The sequence below is a fragment of the Aquarana catesbeiana genome, linkage group LG08, assembly GCF_042186555.1.
Source record: "Aquarana catesbeiana isolate 2022-GZ linkage group LG08, ASM4218655v1, whole genome shotgun sequence".
In the NCBI taxonomy this organism is placed as follows: domain Eukaryota; kingdom Metazoa; phylum Chordata; class Amphibia; order Anura; family Ranidae; genus Aquarana; species Aquarana catesbeiana.
The window spans coordinates 244,061,550-244,076,711 of NC_133331.1; the positions used below are offsets into that span (position 1 = coordinate 244,061,550).

General features: G+C 43.4%; 1 protein-coding gene across 1 annotated transcript; it reads left to right on the plus strand.

Moving 5' to 3' along the window:
* The first annotated feature begins 854 nt into the window (after nt 1-854).
* Nucleotides 855-4,913, plus strand: LOC141105345 (uncharacterized). Its single transcript, XM_073595212.1, has 3 exons — nt 855-3,836; nt 4,415-4,549; nt 4,633-4,913. Exons 1-3 carry the CDS (start codon nt 3,596-3,598, stop codon nt 4,857-4,859), a joined length of 603 nt encoding a protein of 200 aa, XP_073451313.1. The 5' UTR covers nt 855-3,595; the 3' UTR covers nt 4,860-4,913.
* The last annotated feature ends 10,249 nt before the right edge of the window (nt 4,914-15,162 follow it).

Here is a 15,162-nt window from a genome sequence, read left to right on the forward strand (position 1 = left end):
ACCAAGATAAACTTATTTGGTTCAGATGGTATCAAGCGTGTGTGGCGGCAACCAGGTGAGGAGTACAAAGACAAGTTTGTTTTGCCTACAGTCTAGAATGGTGGTGGGTATGTTATGGTCTGGGGCTGCATGAGTGCTGCCGGCACTAGAGAGCTACAGTTCACTGAGGGAACCATGTATGCCAACATGTACTGTGACATACTGAAGCAGAGTATGATCCCCTTCATGTATTGCAGTATTCCAACATGATAATGACCCCAAACACACCTCCAAGACAACCACTGCCTTGCTAAAGAAGCTGAGGGTAAAAGTGATGGACTGGTCAAGCATGTCTCCAGAGCTAAACCCTATTGAGCATCTGTGGGGCATCCTCAAACGGAAGGTGGAGGAGCGCAAGGTCTCTAACATCCACCAGCTCTATGATGTTGTCATGGAGTAGTGGAATAGGACTCCAGTGGCAACCTGTGAAACTCTGGTGAACTCCATGCCCAAGAGGGTTAAGGCAATGCTGGAAAATAATGCTGGCCACACAAAATATTGGCACTTTGGGCCCAATTTGGACATTATCACTTAGGGGTGTACTCACTTTTGTTGCCAGAGGTTTAGAAATTAATGGCTGTGTATTGAGTTATTTTGAGGGGACAGCAAATCTAAACTATTACACAAGCTGTACACTAACTACATTGTAGCAATGTGTCATTTCTTCAGTGTTGTCACATGAAAAGATATAATAAAATGTTTACAAAAATGTGAGGGGTGTACTCACTTTTGTGACATACTATATATATATATATATATATATATATATATATATATATATATATATATATATATATATACATATACACACACACATACACACACACAGTATTTCACAAAATTGAGTACACCTCTCACATTTTTGTAAATATTTTATTATATCTTTCATGTGACAACACTGAAGAAATTCACTTTTCTACAATGTAAAGTAGTGAGTGTACAGCTTGTATAACAGTGTAAATTTGCTGTCCCCTCAATATAACTCAACACACAGCCATTAATGTCTAAACTGGCAACAAAAGTGAGTATACCCCTAAGTGAAAATGTCCAAATTGGGCCCAATTAGCCTTTTTCCCTCCACTGTGTCATGTGACTCGTTATGCCCCGTACACACGGTCGGATTTTCCGATGGACAATGTCCGATCGGAGCGTGTTGTCGGAAATTCCGACCGTGTGTGGGCGCCATCGGACATTTTCCATCGGATTTTCCGACACACAAAGTTGGAGAGCAGGAGATAAAATTTTCCGACAACAAAATCAGATCGCGTTAATTTCCGACCGTGTGTGGCCTGTTCCGACGCACAAAGTGCCACGCATGCTCAGAAGAAATTCCGACACGGGACAGCTCGTTCTGGTAAACTTAGCGTTCGCAATGGATACAGCACTTTCGTCACGCTGCAATGTTAAAAATGGTTTAATACAGCGCACTCTCTTCTTTATAATGTGACAAGAATTAAGTAGTTTTGCTGCTCATATTCACACACACTTCTCACAAACTTTTATTTGTGTTTTTTTAGTGGGATTCCCTGAATATATTGTTATTAGTTGTCACATCTGACAGTTTTATAATTTTTTTATTTTTTATTTTTTGGATTTTCAGCCTTTTTTTTTTCTTTAATGTTAGGATTTTTGCCAAGGCTGATCTTTGTTCAATGTTATTTTTATTTTTACTCCCGAATATTTTTGTCTGTGTTTTGTGTGTCAAGTTACCCCAACACCATTGATATCTTGTATTATTTAATCTCAAGGAGATTGTTTGTTGTTGGTGTCCCTTGTTCATTTCACATTGTATATTTGAAATGTACCTGAATCCTCACAAACCAACTGTCCTTTTTGAAGTAAAACACATAGGAGAGTATAATTCAACAAAAATTCCTTTATTAAAGGATCAGAACCAAACAAAGAGGAAGGCAACACTGGATCAACAGGAGAAATTAGTGAAGCCTGGGACCCCCACGGCAGACATCAATTCTTCAACATCAAAATTGGTGGCCTGAGGAGTCCATATCTAAGGGAGGGCAGTCTGGTCCGGGATTCGCAGAGATCCGGATAGCAGCAGATGACATCTGTGTCCCCAGGCTGTGGTACCACAAGAGGCTGCATCTTTTGGCCGACCAGACTGAACCCAGGGCAATCACTGTCTGGTCTTCCTTCCACGCTTCCTTCCGGGCTGTGGCTGTGCAGTTGGAGATGTGGCAGGAGGAGGAGTAGGACCTGGAGGAGGAGGACTGGGGGGACCTGGAGGAGAGGGAGGAGGAGAAGGACCTGCAGGAGGAGGAGGAGGACCATCCCCAAGATGTGTGTGAGGTGTAATTTGGCCCCTCATACCTTTCTCCAGAGCCTCCGATATGAGGGCCTCACACATGACTTTTTGGCCCTCCTCCATCCTCTGCATTTTATAGGCTATGAAGGCAGCAATGTTCTCCTCCATGGTGCGGGGTGCTCCCAGGACCTCTGTAGCCCTCCAAAAGAATGCTATAGCAGCCTCCTCTAGGGTACTCCTCCTACTGCCACTTTCTATTTTCAGGGGGGGTGGAGGGACCTTGATATCAGCCAGCCGGCTCGGTCCGGCCACCTCCTGGCTGAGACTTCCCTGTGTATGAAAAAGGGACATGGTTTTAGTTTTTGCATCATCAATCACAATCCTAAATTAGTACTCCCAACTAACATCTAGTTAACATCATTGATTGGACAAGCAGAAATATTTCGAGGAATGCTATACCTGGCTCAATCTGGGCTCCTCCACATGTGGCCTGGAAGGCCCAGGTTGGGCGTCAGAAGCCTCAGCCGGGGGGGAAGGAAGCGTGGAAGGAAGACTGGAGAGGGATGGCCTGGGTTCAGTCTGGCCTGCCAGAAAGTGCAGCCTGTCGTAGTACAACATCCTGGGGACATAGATGTCATCTGCTGCTCCGGATCTCTGCGAATCCAGGACTTTCTTGCGCTCCCTCAGATATGTGCTCCTCAGGCCACCAATGAAAATCTTTAAATAGGTGATGTCTGCCGTGGGGATCACCTGCTTCACAATTTCACACAATTGCTCCAATGCTGCCTTCCTCTTTGCTTGGTTCTTGAAATGGGGGTGGGTAATCTCCCACAGACAGGGCAGCTCACTTAGCATCTCTACGAATACTGACATGAAGTCATTGTCTTTCATTAAGATATTCATGTTCACTGCAAGACACAACACAAGACAAAGCCTAATGTCACACAAAACTCTCCTAATCTTGTTACAATATAGGCCTCAATCTAGAAGCAGTATAGGCACAAGTTTGTCTCTTACCTTCGTTCTTACGATCGGCGCGTCCAATGCTTATTCCTCCACTCACAGATCGTACGTAATACGCATGCGTGTTATGCTTTATACACACTGCGCATGCGTGTAACTCCGCCCGCCCCTGACGTTCTTTCTAGTCTATTCCCCGCCCCTTTTCATTCGGCGCAGTGGGTGAAGAGCATGATGGCGGAGTTACAGCAGGTGCATGCTAATTCTAGCAACGAGGAGGAGGAAAGGCCGGATCCAGGCACGTCCTGATCCAGAAGTTTTAAGGCCACAAATATGTCATTTGGGGAGATGTTGGAGATGGTCGACATCATGAGGAAGTCCGACTATGACGGAAAATATGGGCCTTACCCCCACCCCAACATCCGAAAGGCTAAGATCATGGCGAAAGTGGTCAGGAGTCTTGAGAGGAATTTCGGGGTACGAAGATCTAAAGATCAGCTCAGGAAGCGGTGGTCGGACCTGAAGTTGAGAGAGCCAGAGCAGTACCGAAAGATCCGGAGAGTGCTGCAAAAAAGTAAGTAGTTGTGCTGTGTTCCTATTCTTTCTGTCTTTATTCCGTTCGTTCTGCTCCATATGCTTTTAATTGTAACATTTAAAAGGGCAACTTTAATGTTCATGGGCCCATTATTCGTTCGTATCAAACATTTTTCTTTCGGCCTCTAGAACACCATTGTTTAGGCCATATGCATTTTCACACATTTTTTGGGGCCTACTTGGATGCCAAATATTTGTTTGTGTAGATGGGTTTGTTACTAGAATGAAATGCCAACTAGATTGTGTTTAAGGAGAGGACACTAAGCAGCTGTTTTCACATCTGGACACTGGAGCACTAGTGTGGGACACAAGAACACCATTTTTATTAGGGGGGGGGCACACAGGTGCTCCAGTGTATACTATAGGGGGGGCTACATCTGTGAAGCTTGTACCAAACAGGTAAAGTATTGCAGCTTGACAAAGGACACTAAAAAAAAATATACATCTTGGAACTCGGCTAAAATAGACAATTGTACCCCACTTCCAAGCAATGTTTCCTATTTCTAGTTCTGCCATCAAATATCTGTGTGCCAAGTATGCCATTTTTGTTTTACATAGGGGAGAAAAGACTCGGAGGACACCCCTCATCCCAGGAGAACAGAGACCCCCCACCTCTGGAAGAAGGGGAAATACCGCAAACACAAGATGCTGAGCAGGAGGAAGAAGACGTGGTGGAGATTGGCACCACAACAGGTGAGTGTCTGCGACCACAGGCTCAGGTAAAAGAAATGGATGGTGGCAGATTTGAGACCTTTTTTTTTGTTATCTCTTTTTAGGTGATCGTGATGTGAGGGAGAGAGAACGCTTTACTTCTGAAAGTGCCCAGATACTGATCGGGGAAATCATGGGGTGTAATGCCAAACTGCAAAACATCCAGCAAAAAATCAATGATGTTATTAAAAAAAAATTAACAACATCATTGATGTTTTGGGGCGAATTTAAACCCCACAAAATCACCTGTTTTATTGTGGTCCAATCTTCCAAAAATGTTTTCAATGTTTAGAAAAGCCAAATTTGGAGGATGCACACAGTGTGCCAACATGTGCTATCTGCCATCACGGGAGATCAATGGACGCGTTTTGGGGGTGCAACCCCTTCCTCAATTATAAAGTCGCATTGAGGAAGGGCTTGCTCCCCCAAAACACGTCCCTTGATCCCCCCTGATGGCAGATAGCACATGTTGACATTCGTAAATTGGTGTGCATCTTCCAAATTTGGCTTTTCCAGGGGTGATTTCCCCCCATCTGAACGCTATATCAAACCCAGTTCCTAAATACTGATGTCTGATATAGCCTTCAGGTTTTACCTAATGTGAACTTTGTAAGTTCAAGTTTTTTGGCTTTCTTGTTGGTTTTACACAGGCCTGTTTTATCTGAAATGGATATTTAGATTTTTGATAATGCTACTGCAAAAATTGTTATACAACAAACATGTTGGTTTGTTTTAAAAACCTTTGGTAAATGCACATGTGATTGTGCAGGTATAAAAAAGTGGCTTACTCAAGAATGTGTGGATTATTGTCTCAACACTACAACACTTTTGGGGTGATGTAATTGCTGTTTTATGCAAAAATGGGGGTTATTTCCTAAGGGCAAATACACTTTGCACTACAAGTGCAGGTTCAGTGCAGTTGCAAGTGTTTTTTTGCATTTAGGAAGTACCAGCCAACACTGTTTTTTTATAAGGTTACACAATCACGACATTTTCTGCACTCAACACATTTCTGTCAGGGTCAGCTAAAAAAAACACAAGCAGTAAATGTCCACAAAGAATTTCTTTTGGTTGTTTTTTATTTGAAAAAGGTTTCACAGATTGTCTGGCATATTGATAGCCCCCCTACCTGCAAAGAACTCCAGGTAGCGTAACCGGACATCACGGGCACTCAGGGAGGGCAAGCCAGGACGGTCACTTTCAAGCGCCGTCAGTGTTGATGGATTTGGGATTCCGACCTCAGGCCCAACTGAGCCAGCATAGTTGGCTGAATGTTTTCTTAAAAAATTATGGAGAACACAGCAGGCAAGTATTATATGGTTCAGTTTATACTCCGCCATATGGATGGGTGTCAGAAATAATCGGAACTGGCTGGCCAGGATTCCAAATGTGTTCTCCACCACTCTTCGGGCTCTGGCCAGCCGGTAATTAAAAACCCTCTGTTCTGGGGTGAGGGTCCTCATCGGGAATGGCCGCATCAGGTGGTCCCCCAGCGCAAATGCTTCATCAGCAACGAACACAAATGGGAGACCTTCAACATTGTCCTCTGGAGGTGGCAAGTCCAAGCTGCCATTCTGGAGACGCCTGTAGAACTCCGTCTGGGCGATGACTCCACCATCGGACATCCGGCCATTCTTCCCCACGTCCACATACAAGAACTCGTAATTAGCCGACACCACCGCCAACATCACTATACTATTAAACCCATTGTAATTATAATAGTACGACCCCGAGTTGGGTGGTGGGACGATGTGGACGTGTTTCCCATCAATTGCCCCTCCGCAGTTAGGAAAGTCCCACCGCTGGGCAAAGTGGGAGGCCACAGTCTGCCATTCCTGTGGCGTTGAAGGAAACTGTTGAGGAAAAAACAATAAACATTACTATTTTTTCACAGAAACATGGCAAGCAGATTAGACACAAACATTATGGGGCAACCTCCAGATAGCATTTATTAAGGGGAATTTAACAACAACAAAGTATAAGGTACACCTATCATATTCCCCCTCCCCCCTCATGGGCCATTTCTAACATTATAGGGGTGGGGGGGGGGGAACTCTTGGACAGGTAACCCTCTTCACTTCATTGAGAGATGAATGCCTAAATACAGGGTATTACTTGGAACAGACCCTCCTTAGTTACACTATTGGCAGACCACTGGACAGGTAAGAAGTGTCATAATACAAAGATATAAATACACTCTGTACACATTTGAACATTCTGCTATTACCCATCAAGATAATAATAGAATACAAAAACTTTAAACAGTACCATTGGAAAGTATACAGGCAGGCCCTTGCACTACATGCTTTGGGGAATTCATCCATAAATCTGACCAGTAAAGAGGTGGGTATAGTGTGTATGGGTTTGGCAAAGTCAGCAGATAGATTGAGGATAGAGAATTGGGATCAGCTGACTTAGCAGTTGGGGGAGGGAGGGTTACAAAAAATTTGGGGACACCACAAAAAAAAACCCTCTGGCACTCTGCCTGAATTTAAATAAAAAAAATAACATTTCCAAACATTTTAGGGGGTGTTTGGGGTAAAGCACTACTATGGAGCTGATAAAATACATTGTTAAGTGGACTACATGAGGTGAATATAGGGCAGGAGACACCATGCTGGAGAGGTTATTGAAGGGCAAATATGTATGAAGGACCTAAAATAATAATTACATAACAATCCAGCATGCATGAGGACAAAGGGGACATTCACAGCATATTACAATCATGGTAATTAGGGAATGAGGAAGGAAATACAATATATTATCAAACATTAAATACAATAAAATGTGAGATAAAAGGATAAAAATCTTACCTTCATATACTCCTTTTGCAGGACCTGGATGATGGCAGAACAGGTCTCTGGGATAATGATCCCCAGAAGCCTGGGGGGAGATGCCTGTTGAGAACTTCAAGTCCTGCAGACTTCTCCCTGTGGCCAAATACCGCAAGGTAGCGACCAACCTCTGCTCCGCAGTGATGGCTTGCCTCATGCAGGTATCCTGCCTGCTGATATAGGGGGTCAGCGAAGCCAACAGACGGTGAAACACGGGGTCCGTCATCCTGAGAAAGTTCCTGAAATCATCAGGATTATTCTCACGGATCTCACGGAGCAAAGGCATATGACAGAACTGGTCACGCTGAAGCAACCAATTCTTGGTCCATGAACTCCTCCTCACCCTGTTCATGGACTGGACTTGTGTCAAGGTCAGGACCCCAACACCAAGCCCCCGCACAGCACCAACTCTACGAGGAGTACAAATACGAAGCATGGCTAGAAAACGGTCGGCTGCTCAGAACGAAGTAACAGAACGCACTGAAGAACAGCAAGGCCTGTGAAGAGCGACCTGAAAACCAGTAACGAACGAACGAACAAGAATACAATGACTACCTAAAGTCACTCGGAACTTGCTTGCACGCACTGAAGAGCAGATACAAACCCACAAGCACAAACTGAATGGCAGAAAACGATCTGAAAGCCACGAGTCTGAAAAAGCGCGAATCGTCTCTCACCAAACTTTTACTAACAAAGGGTGCCGCGCTTGGTTCTGAACCGGCCTTTTCTAGTCTCGTCGTACGTGGTGTACGTGACCGCGTGGTTGTCGATCGGAAATTCCGACAACTTTGTGCGACCGTGTGTAGGCAAAACAAGTTTGAGCCAACATCCGTCAGAAAAAATCCTAGGATTTTGTTGTCGGAATGTCCGAACAAAGTCCGACCGTGTGTACGCCCTATTAGTGTTACAAGGTTTCAGGTGTGAATGGAGAGCAGGTGTGTTAAATTTGGTGTTATCGCTCTCCCTCTCTCATACTGGTCACTGGAAGTTCAACATGGCACCTCATGGCAAAGAAGATTGCCAAGACCCTGAAACTAAGCTGCAGCACGATGGCCAAGACCATACAGCGGTTTAACAGGACAGGTTCCACTCAGAACAGGCCTCGCCATGGTCGACCAAAGGAGTTAAGTGCACATGCTCAGCGTCATATCCAGAGGTTGTCTTTGGGAAATAAATGTATGAGTGCTGCCAGCATTGCTGCAGAGATTAAAGGGGTGGGGGGGTCAACCTGTCAGTGCTCAGACCATACGCCGCACACTGCATCAAATTGATCTGCATGGCTGTCATCTCACAAGGAAGCCTCTTCTAAAGATGATGCACAAGAAAGCCGAACAGCTTGCTGAAGACAAGCAGACTAAGGGCATAGATTACTGAAACCATGCAAAAACAAAGATGAACAGTGGTGCTAGACCAATGATGATGTGACACCTGGATGCAAATTGTATATATACACATAAATCATAATATAAAATTATGTATAAACACACTGAATATAGTACATATTAGTCCATAATGTATTCCTGTTAGCACCTCGAGGCAGCTCCCTGAGAGTGAAGCAGTAGACTCTGTAGATAAGACCTGGAGTCTGTTTACAGCGCCTGGATGGTTAGAAGCTGCTACAAGCACAGATGGTTTGTGTGGGGAGTTTCCAGGGATCCAAACCAGGAAGCAGGAAGCCGCTGATCACGGCTGTGGCTAGCGTGACACGCAAGCTGGCGTCAGACCAGATGTGAGGTCACAGGAAGCCAATGATTGGCGTTTCAAAGATACAAAGGGGCAGCAATGCATTTTGAAGCAGAAGCTTCTTCTTCAGGCCATGATATTCTACCCCATCTAACAGTCTTATATGGAGAAAAGAAGAGCAGAGGAAAGAATATGATGGGCTGAAAAACCCATCAATCAGAGAGATAATCCAGAGGAATGATTCATATAATTAGATATAAAAAAAAGTAAGCTTGTTATTTTTAAACTGAAATAGGTTATATTGCTAAAGATTTATGGTATGGATAATCAATAAATACAAAAAATTGATTATCCATACCATAAATCTTTAGCAATATAACCTATTTCAGTTTAATAATAACAAGCTTACTTTTTTCATATCGAATTATATGAATCATTCCTCTGGATTATCTCTCTGATTGATGGGTTTTTCAGCCCATCATATTCTTTCCTCTGTTCTTTTTCCATATAAGACTGTTGGGGTAGAATATCATGGCCTGAAGAAGAAGCGTCTGCTTCAAAATGCATTGAAAAATTATAATAAATAACTAGAGAAAAAATTTGAACAAATTAGAAAAAATGTGAAAAAATTAATTAAGAAAAAATAAGAAAAATAAATAATAATGGAAATTAAAGATAATAATAATAAGAAGAAGAAAAAAAGGATATATAAATAAAAATAAAATAATAATGTAGATAAAAAATGTATAGAAAAATAATAAACTAGTAATAAAATCAAAATTGATTTTGGATGCCGATTAATTAAATTAAAGGAATAGTAGCATTTCATACAATAATGACACAGAATATGTATTGTTTTACAAAAATAGTTTAAGAAAAGGGCGAATGGTATGAAAAATGTATATATAAAAACTAGGGTAAAATCATCATATTAACGGGGTGTGGCTAGGATGTGAAGCCGAGAAGACGTGTTCTGCAGAGGCTCCTGCAGTGCTATTATCTGGTCTTTGGGGAGCTGATCACCGTTACCCTGCTCAGCAAACCTCTCCCCCTGCCTGGGGGTCTCCTCCTGCCCTGCCCATGTGAGGGAAGAAGTCCTCCAGGAAGAAACAATCCACCAGCGGGCATCGGATCTCCCTGCCTGCCACACACGCTGCAGCCATCTTGCCTCCAGGTGTGCTTGCACAGATCCTCTGTAGCGGTGCAAACGGTGGAGCAGGGCGGGCAGATTATGGAGCCAGTAAACAACCCGGAGACTGCAGGCATATCGGAGGATCCGGCAACAACAGCTATCCTTATGGCTATAAAAGCGAGTAAAACCTCTGTCATGACAAGAAAAGACACCCTGGCCCTGGAATGTGGTCTCATGAGGCAGGACCTGGATAAAATCCACGGTCGCCTGAGCAGTGCTGAGACCCACATTTCTGATATGGAGGACACCACCTCAACCCACAACAGAACCCTCACAGAATAGCAGTGCCAAGTGCATATCTTGATGGCGCTGTCGGATGATGCAGAAAATAGGCTGCGCCATAATAATGTGCAGGTGGTGGGGCTGCCAGAAGGAGTGGAAGGGGATAATCCTGCTATCTTCGCTGAAACTTTCTTCAAGCAAGTGTTGAGCCTGCAGAGGGTTTCACCTGCCTACCAAGTGGAAGGGGCCCACAGGGCCCCACTGGTGCTAGAATCCCTGGTGCCCCTCCTTGTGCATTCCTTGTTTGGTTCCTTAACTTCTGAGACAGAGATCTCATCTTGGCTGAAGCAAAGAAACAACCAACTATCTGTTATGACAACACGGTCCTTCACTTCTTCCCGGATTTCTCACCGGAGCTACAGAAACGCAGACGATCCTTTGAGGAGGTGCGTAAGAAGTTGCGGGAGAAGGGTCTTCAAAATAGTTTGTTGTATCCTAGCAAGATGAGAGTTCAACATAATGGGTTCACTCACTACTTTGATACACCTGTCGTTATCATGGATTGGCTGGAGTCCCTCCCTTGATGCCGGGCATGCTGAGCTTCCAGTACAGTCTCCTTGGGGTTTTGGTGAGCTTGCATCCTGCTGAATTCTCCCTGTTGCAATATGTCCTTACTCTGTGGACACATGTACTGTACTTTTAGGTTGGTTGCCACGTACCCAGTTTTTGAGCAGTAGCTTGAGTGTTTTTAAGTTTTGGGAGATAAAGCTTCACTGACACTGTTAACCTGTTACTCTTTGTTGGTTGGAAAGCAGGGATGTTTTTTGTACAAGGGAATGTTCCTATAATTTAGTTTTTTCTTTTTTTTCAGTTGTGACGTGCTAACTTTTTCTATGCCTCTAGATGGGGCTCAAGCTCCAGCTTTTATTGCCTGTGCTGCTGACACTGAGACAAAAAAATCTTTTGCTGTATCTCCCCCTCCTTTTCTTAGTGAACTACCCCCTCTTGTAAAATGATAAATAACCTACACAAGATCTAAGGTTTTTAAATATTTAAAGACTCAAAATCCCCACCTGGTACTGTTGCAGGAGACCCACCTTATGGGTAACAGGATTTTGTCCTTAAAGAGGAATTGAATACAATGCACCTTTCACTCCACCTTTTCTACTTATGCCAGGGGGGTCTCTGTTCTCTTGCATAAAAGTTTACATTGTAATATATGTCATGTAATCTCTGATCCTATGGGGAGATATGTGGCGGTGGTGCTGGAAATAGACTCCTTTAAACTGGCATTAATTAATGTATATGTACCACCTCCCTATCAGGCCTCGGTGCTTTACTCCATAATTGACAGGCTCGCCTCCTTTTTGCCTGTGAAAATTCTGACTATGGGAGATTTTAACAATGTACTAGATTATTCATTGGACACGTCTAACCCTTCTAGGGTGCAAAATCCTGGTCTTGCGCTATGGGCAGAGGCGGCTGGGCTTAGTGAATTATGGAGGTGGAAACACCTGGATATTCAGCAGTACTCTTATTTTTCTCATGTGTTTCATCTTCTAGACTGGTTATGGCATTTGCCAATTCAGATCTGCTGGCCTGGATTTTGGAAGCCACATATCTAGCTGGTGGTATCTCGGATCACACACACCATTGCAGGTTACCTTGAACCTTCCTTCCATTGGGGGCGCCCGATCTTGACGTCTACATCCTACCTGCGTGGTGGAGCCCACGGTGGAACAAATAGTAACGGCACAATTTGACACGTTCTGGCCGGCTAATGTAGACTCTTCCACTTCACAAATGGTGTGGGACTCGTTTAAGGCGGTAACCAAGGGTAAATATATTTCGGTCATAAAGGCAGCCAGACTATCTCAAAACAGTGACACTCACAGGTTACAGGAGGAGGAGGAGATCGCTCGCGCCACTGAACATGCAGCTGCTCCTACTCATGAGACCGTGCAGTCACTTAGGCAGGCAAGAAGGAACTTAAGCCTCCATTATTGCAACCAAACTCAGTGTATGGTACATAACCAGGCTGAGAACCTATTTGAGGCTAGGGACAGGAATGGGAAACTACTTGCTATGCTGACTTCTGATTCTCATATTCCAACTTTTGTGCCATGTGTATATGATGCGCTAAAACAGATTGGTGATCATACACATCATCACCAAACCAAATATTTAGAACTAAGTGAAGAGTTCCCCTTTAGTGTATACATAATATACAAAAAACACATGTCTAATGAATAATCAATCCAAGAATAAAATGTTCAAAGTGATAAAAAAAAGTCCATGTATAAATGGACTATAAATCACCCAAGTGATATAAAAGTATCTTAAAACAGTTCCAAAAAACAAATTCTTGCTGTGAGAAGAAAAACGCGTGCTTGCTCCACCACCATGAAATCAGACTGACCGCTTACCAGAAACTCATGATCCCCCGTTACAGAGGATCAGAGAAAGCTGTTTGTTAATACTGCTTCGAACCACGACCAATGGACCAGAGACCTTATACCGAGACGGGACATCAAAAACTGCAGGGTCAGGCTAAAGATGTTCACACTGACAGGTACTCAGACATCAGCCCACAGCATTGCTGTCAGGCTAGAGCATATAACAGGTAACAGTTTAGGTGTTCTGATTATGCAAAGAGTTCAAGGAACAAGAGCACATACCATGAGCAGGTCTGAGCAGAGTAGGTCAGCTGGGACTTGTAGTTCACCGCTGTAGATGTAGGTCGATGTTTGCTGGACCTTGTAGTTCACCACTGCAGATGAGGATAGATGGTGTCTGGTGTTGTAGTTCACCGCTGCAGGTGAGGATAGATGTCTGGTGCTTGTAGTTCACCGCTGCAGATGAAGTTACTAGTGGAATCAGGCAAAACGTAGTCTAGGCAAGCTGGGTCATACACAGGAAGATCAGAGTCCAAATGGTACCGAATCAGAAGCAAGCAAACAGGGTCAAACGAGCCGGGTCATACACAAAATACACAGAGCAGATATCAACTGGATCAAACACAAGGTAAACTCTAACACGAGCAATGATTGAATGCTGTTGCAAGTTATTTAAAGGTCAGCTGGCCAATCATTGTTGTTTCCCAGGTAAAGGCTGTGTCAGGTGAGTTGTGCTGGTTCCTAAAGGGATCCTAGTACTGACAATTGCAGATATGGTCATAGAAGGAAAAAAAGGCTCCATATAGTGTAAAATCATTGCAGGTTCGTCTAAACGAACATATAGGGAATATTAAGAGAGGCTATGACAAGCACCCTGTGTCCAGACACTACGACCAGGTACATAACAGGGACCCCTCCAATACCCTGTTTGTGGGTATTGATAAGTACAAACCACATTGGCGAGGTAGCCTGTTGGTCAGGGAGATCTCTAAGAGTGAGATGTCCTGGATCCACAGGCTCAAAAGCTATGTACCACATGGCATGAATGTCGACGTGGACGTAAATGCCTTTATTAATGATTCCTAAGGAGGGATACAACTTTTTGCCATTAACCAATATACATGAAGTATGTAGCCCAATTTCTAGGTACTTGGATGAGCTGCGTTTGAGAGATGGTATTGTATTTCAATGTTCAAACTGTGCCCTTGGTGAATTTTTTGAAGGCTTATGCTTTGACTTCCCATCCATCTAGACATAACTCCATTAATGAGGTGGCGGGGTAAACATACCGTCCTTTATTATCTTTCTATGGCCCATCCGATTTTTCCTTAATAAAAAACTAAAAATAAGGATTCATTTAAAAATATCAATACTATTAATAAATATTGTTTTTTTGTCTTTTGGGATCTATTCTTGGAATGTTTTTTCTATCAATATTTTCCTCAAGACGAATATGTGGGACTATGGTCCTATTACAGTCACGATTAGGTTTATTGGTTCCATTTGATTTAATATATATATTGGGATTAGTTTTCTGACATGGCTCTACAGGGCTGTGCCATTTTGAATATGGCCACTAGGTGGCCACCGTGCTTTTCATTGACATGTCTCCTTATGTCTTTTATAAGCCGGTTCCTGTCTGTGACACGGACCGTGCTGCTAGATGGTACCTATTTGTTTAGGATTATTTTGAGACTTTTTTGCCTTTATTTTATTTATACAATATAGGTATGACTTCTGTGTGTTCGTAAGGATACACAGCTCTATTACCTATAGTTTATTTTATTTCTATTTCCCATTTACATTTATATATCTTTTTGCAATTTTTAACATGGCCACCGGGTGGCCTTTGTTTATTTTATCTTTAGAATGTCCCCTTATGCTCAAGTCAATCCATGTCCGGTCTGTGACACGGATCGCACTGGTTGACTTGATAATTTTAGTAATTTGCTGACATTTTATTGCTTTATTTTTTGGGGTACCTATCTCCATATGAGTTCTATGGTTCCCAGATACCTGACCTCATACCCCCTTTCAGCCAGCGGTTTATTGCAATTCATGATTAATTCTTTCTCCAGTGATTGTGCACACACTTGCGCACCTGACACCACTCAGTGTTTGGGATTATCCCACCTGAGTAGGCTCGCTGATGATTCGGCATTCACAGTGAGGCTTGGTTTAGTGAGGCACCAATCAGCGCTTGGGACTTTTCAATTTTTTGTGCAAGTCTGCCGATGGAGTGGAATTCAAAGCGAGGCTTGGTCAGGC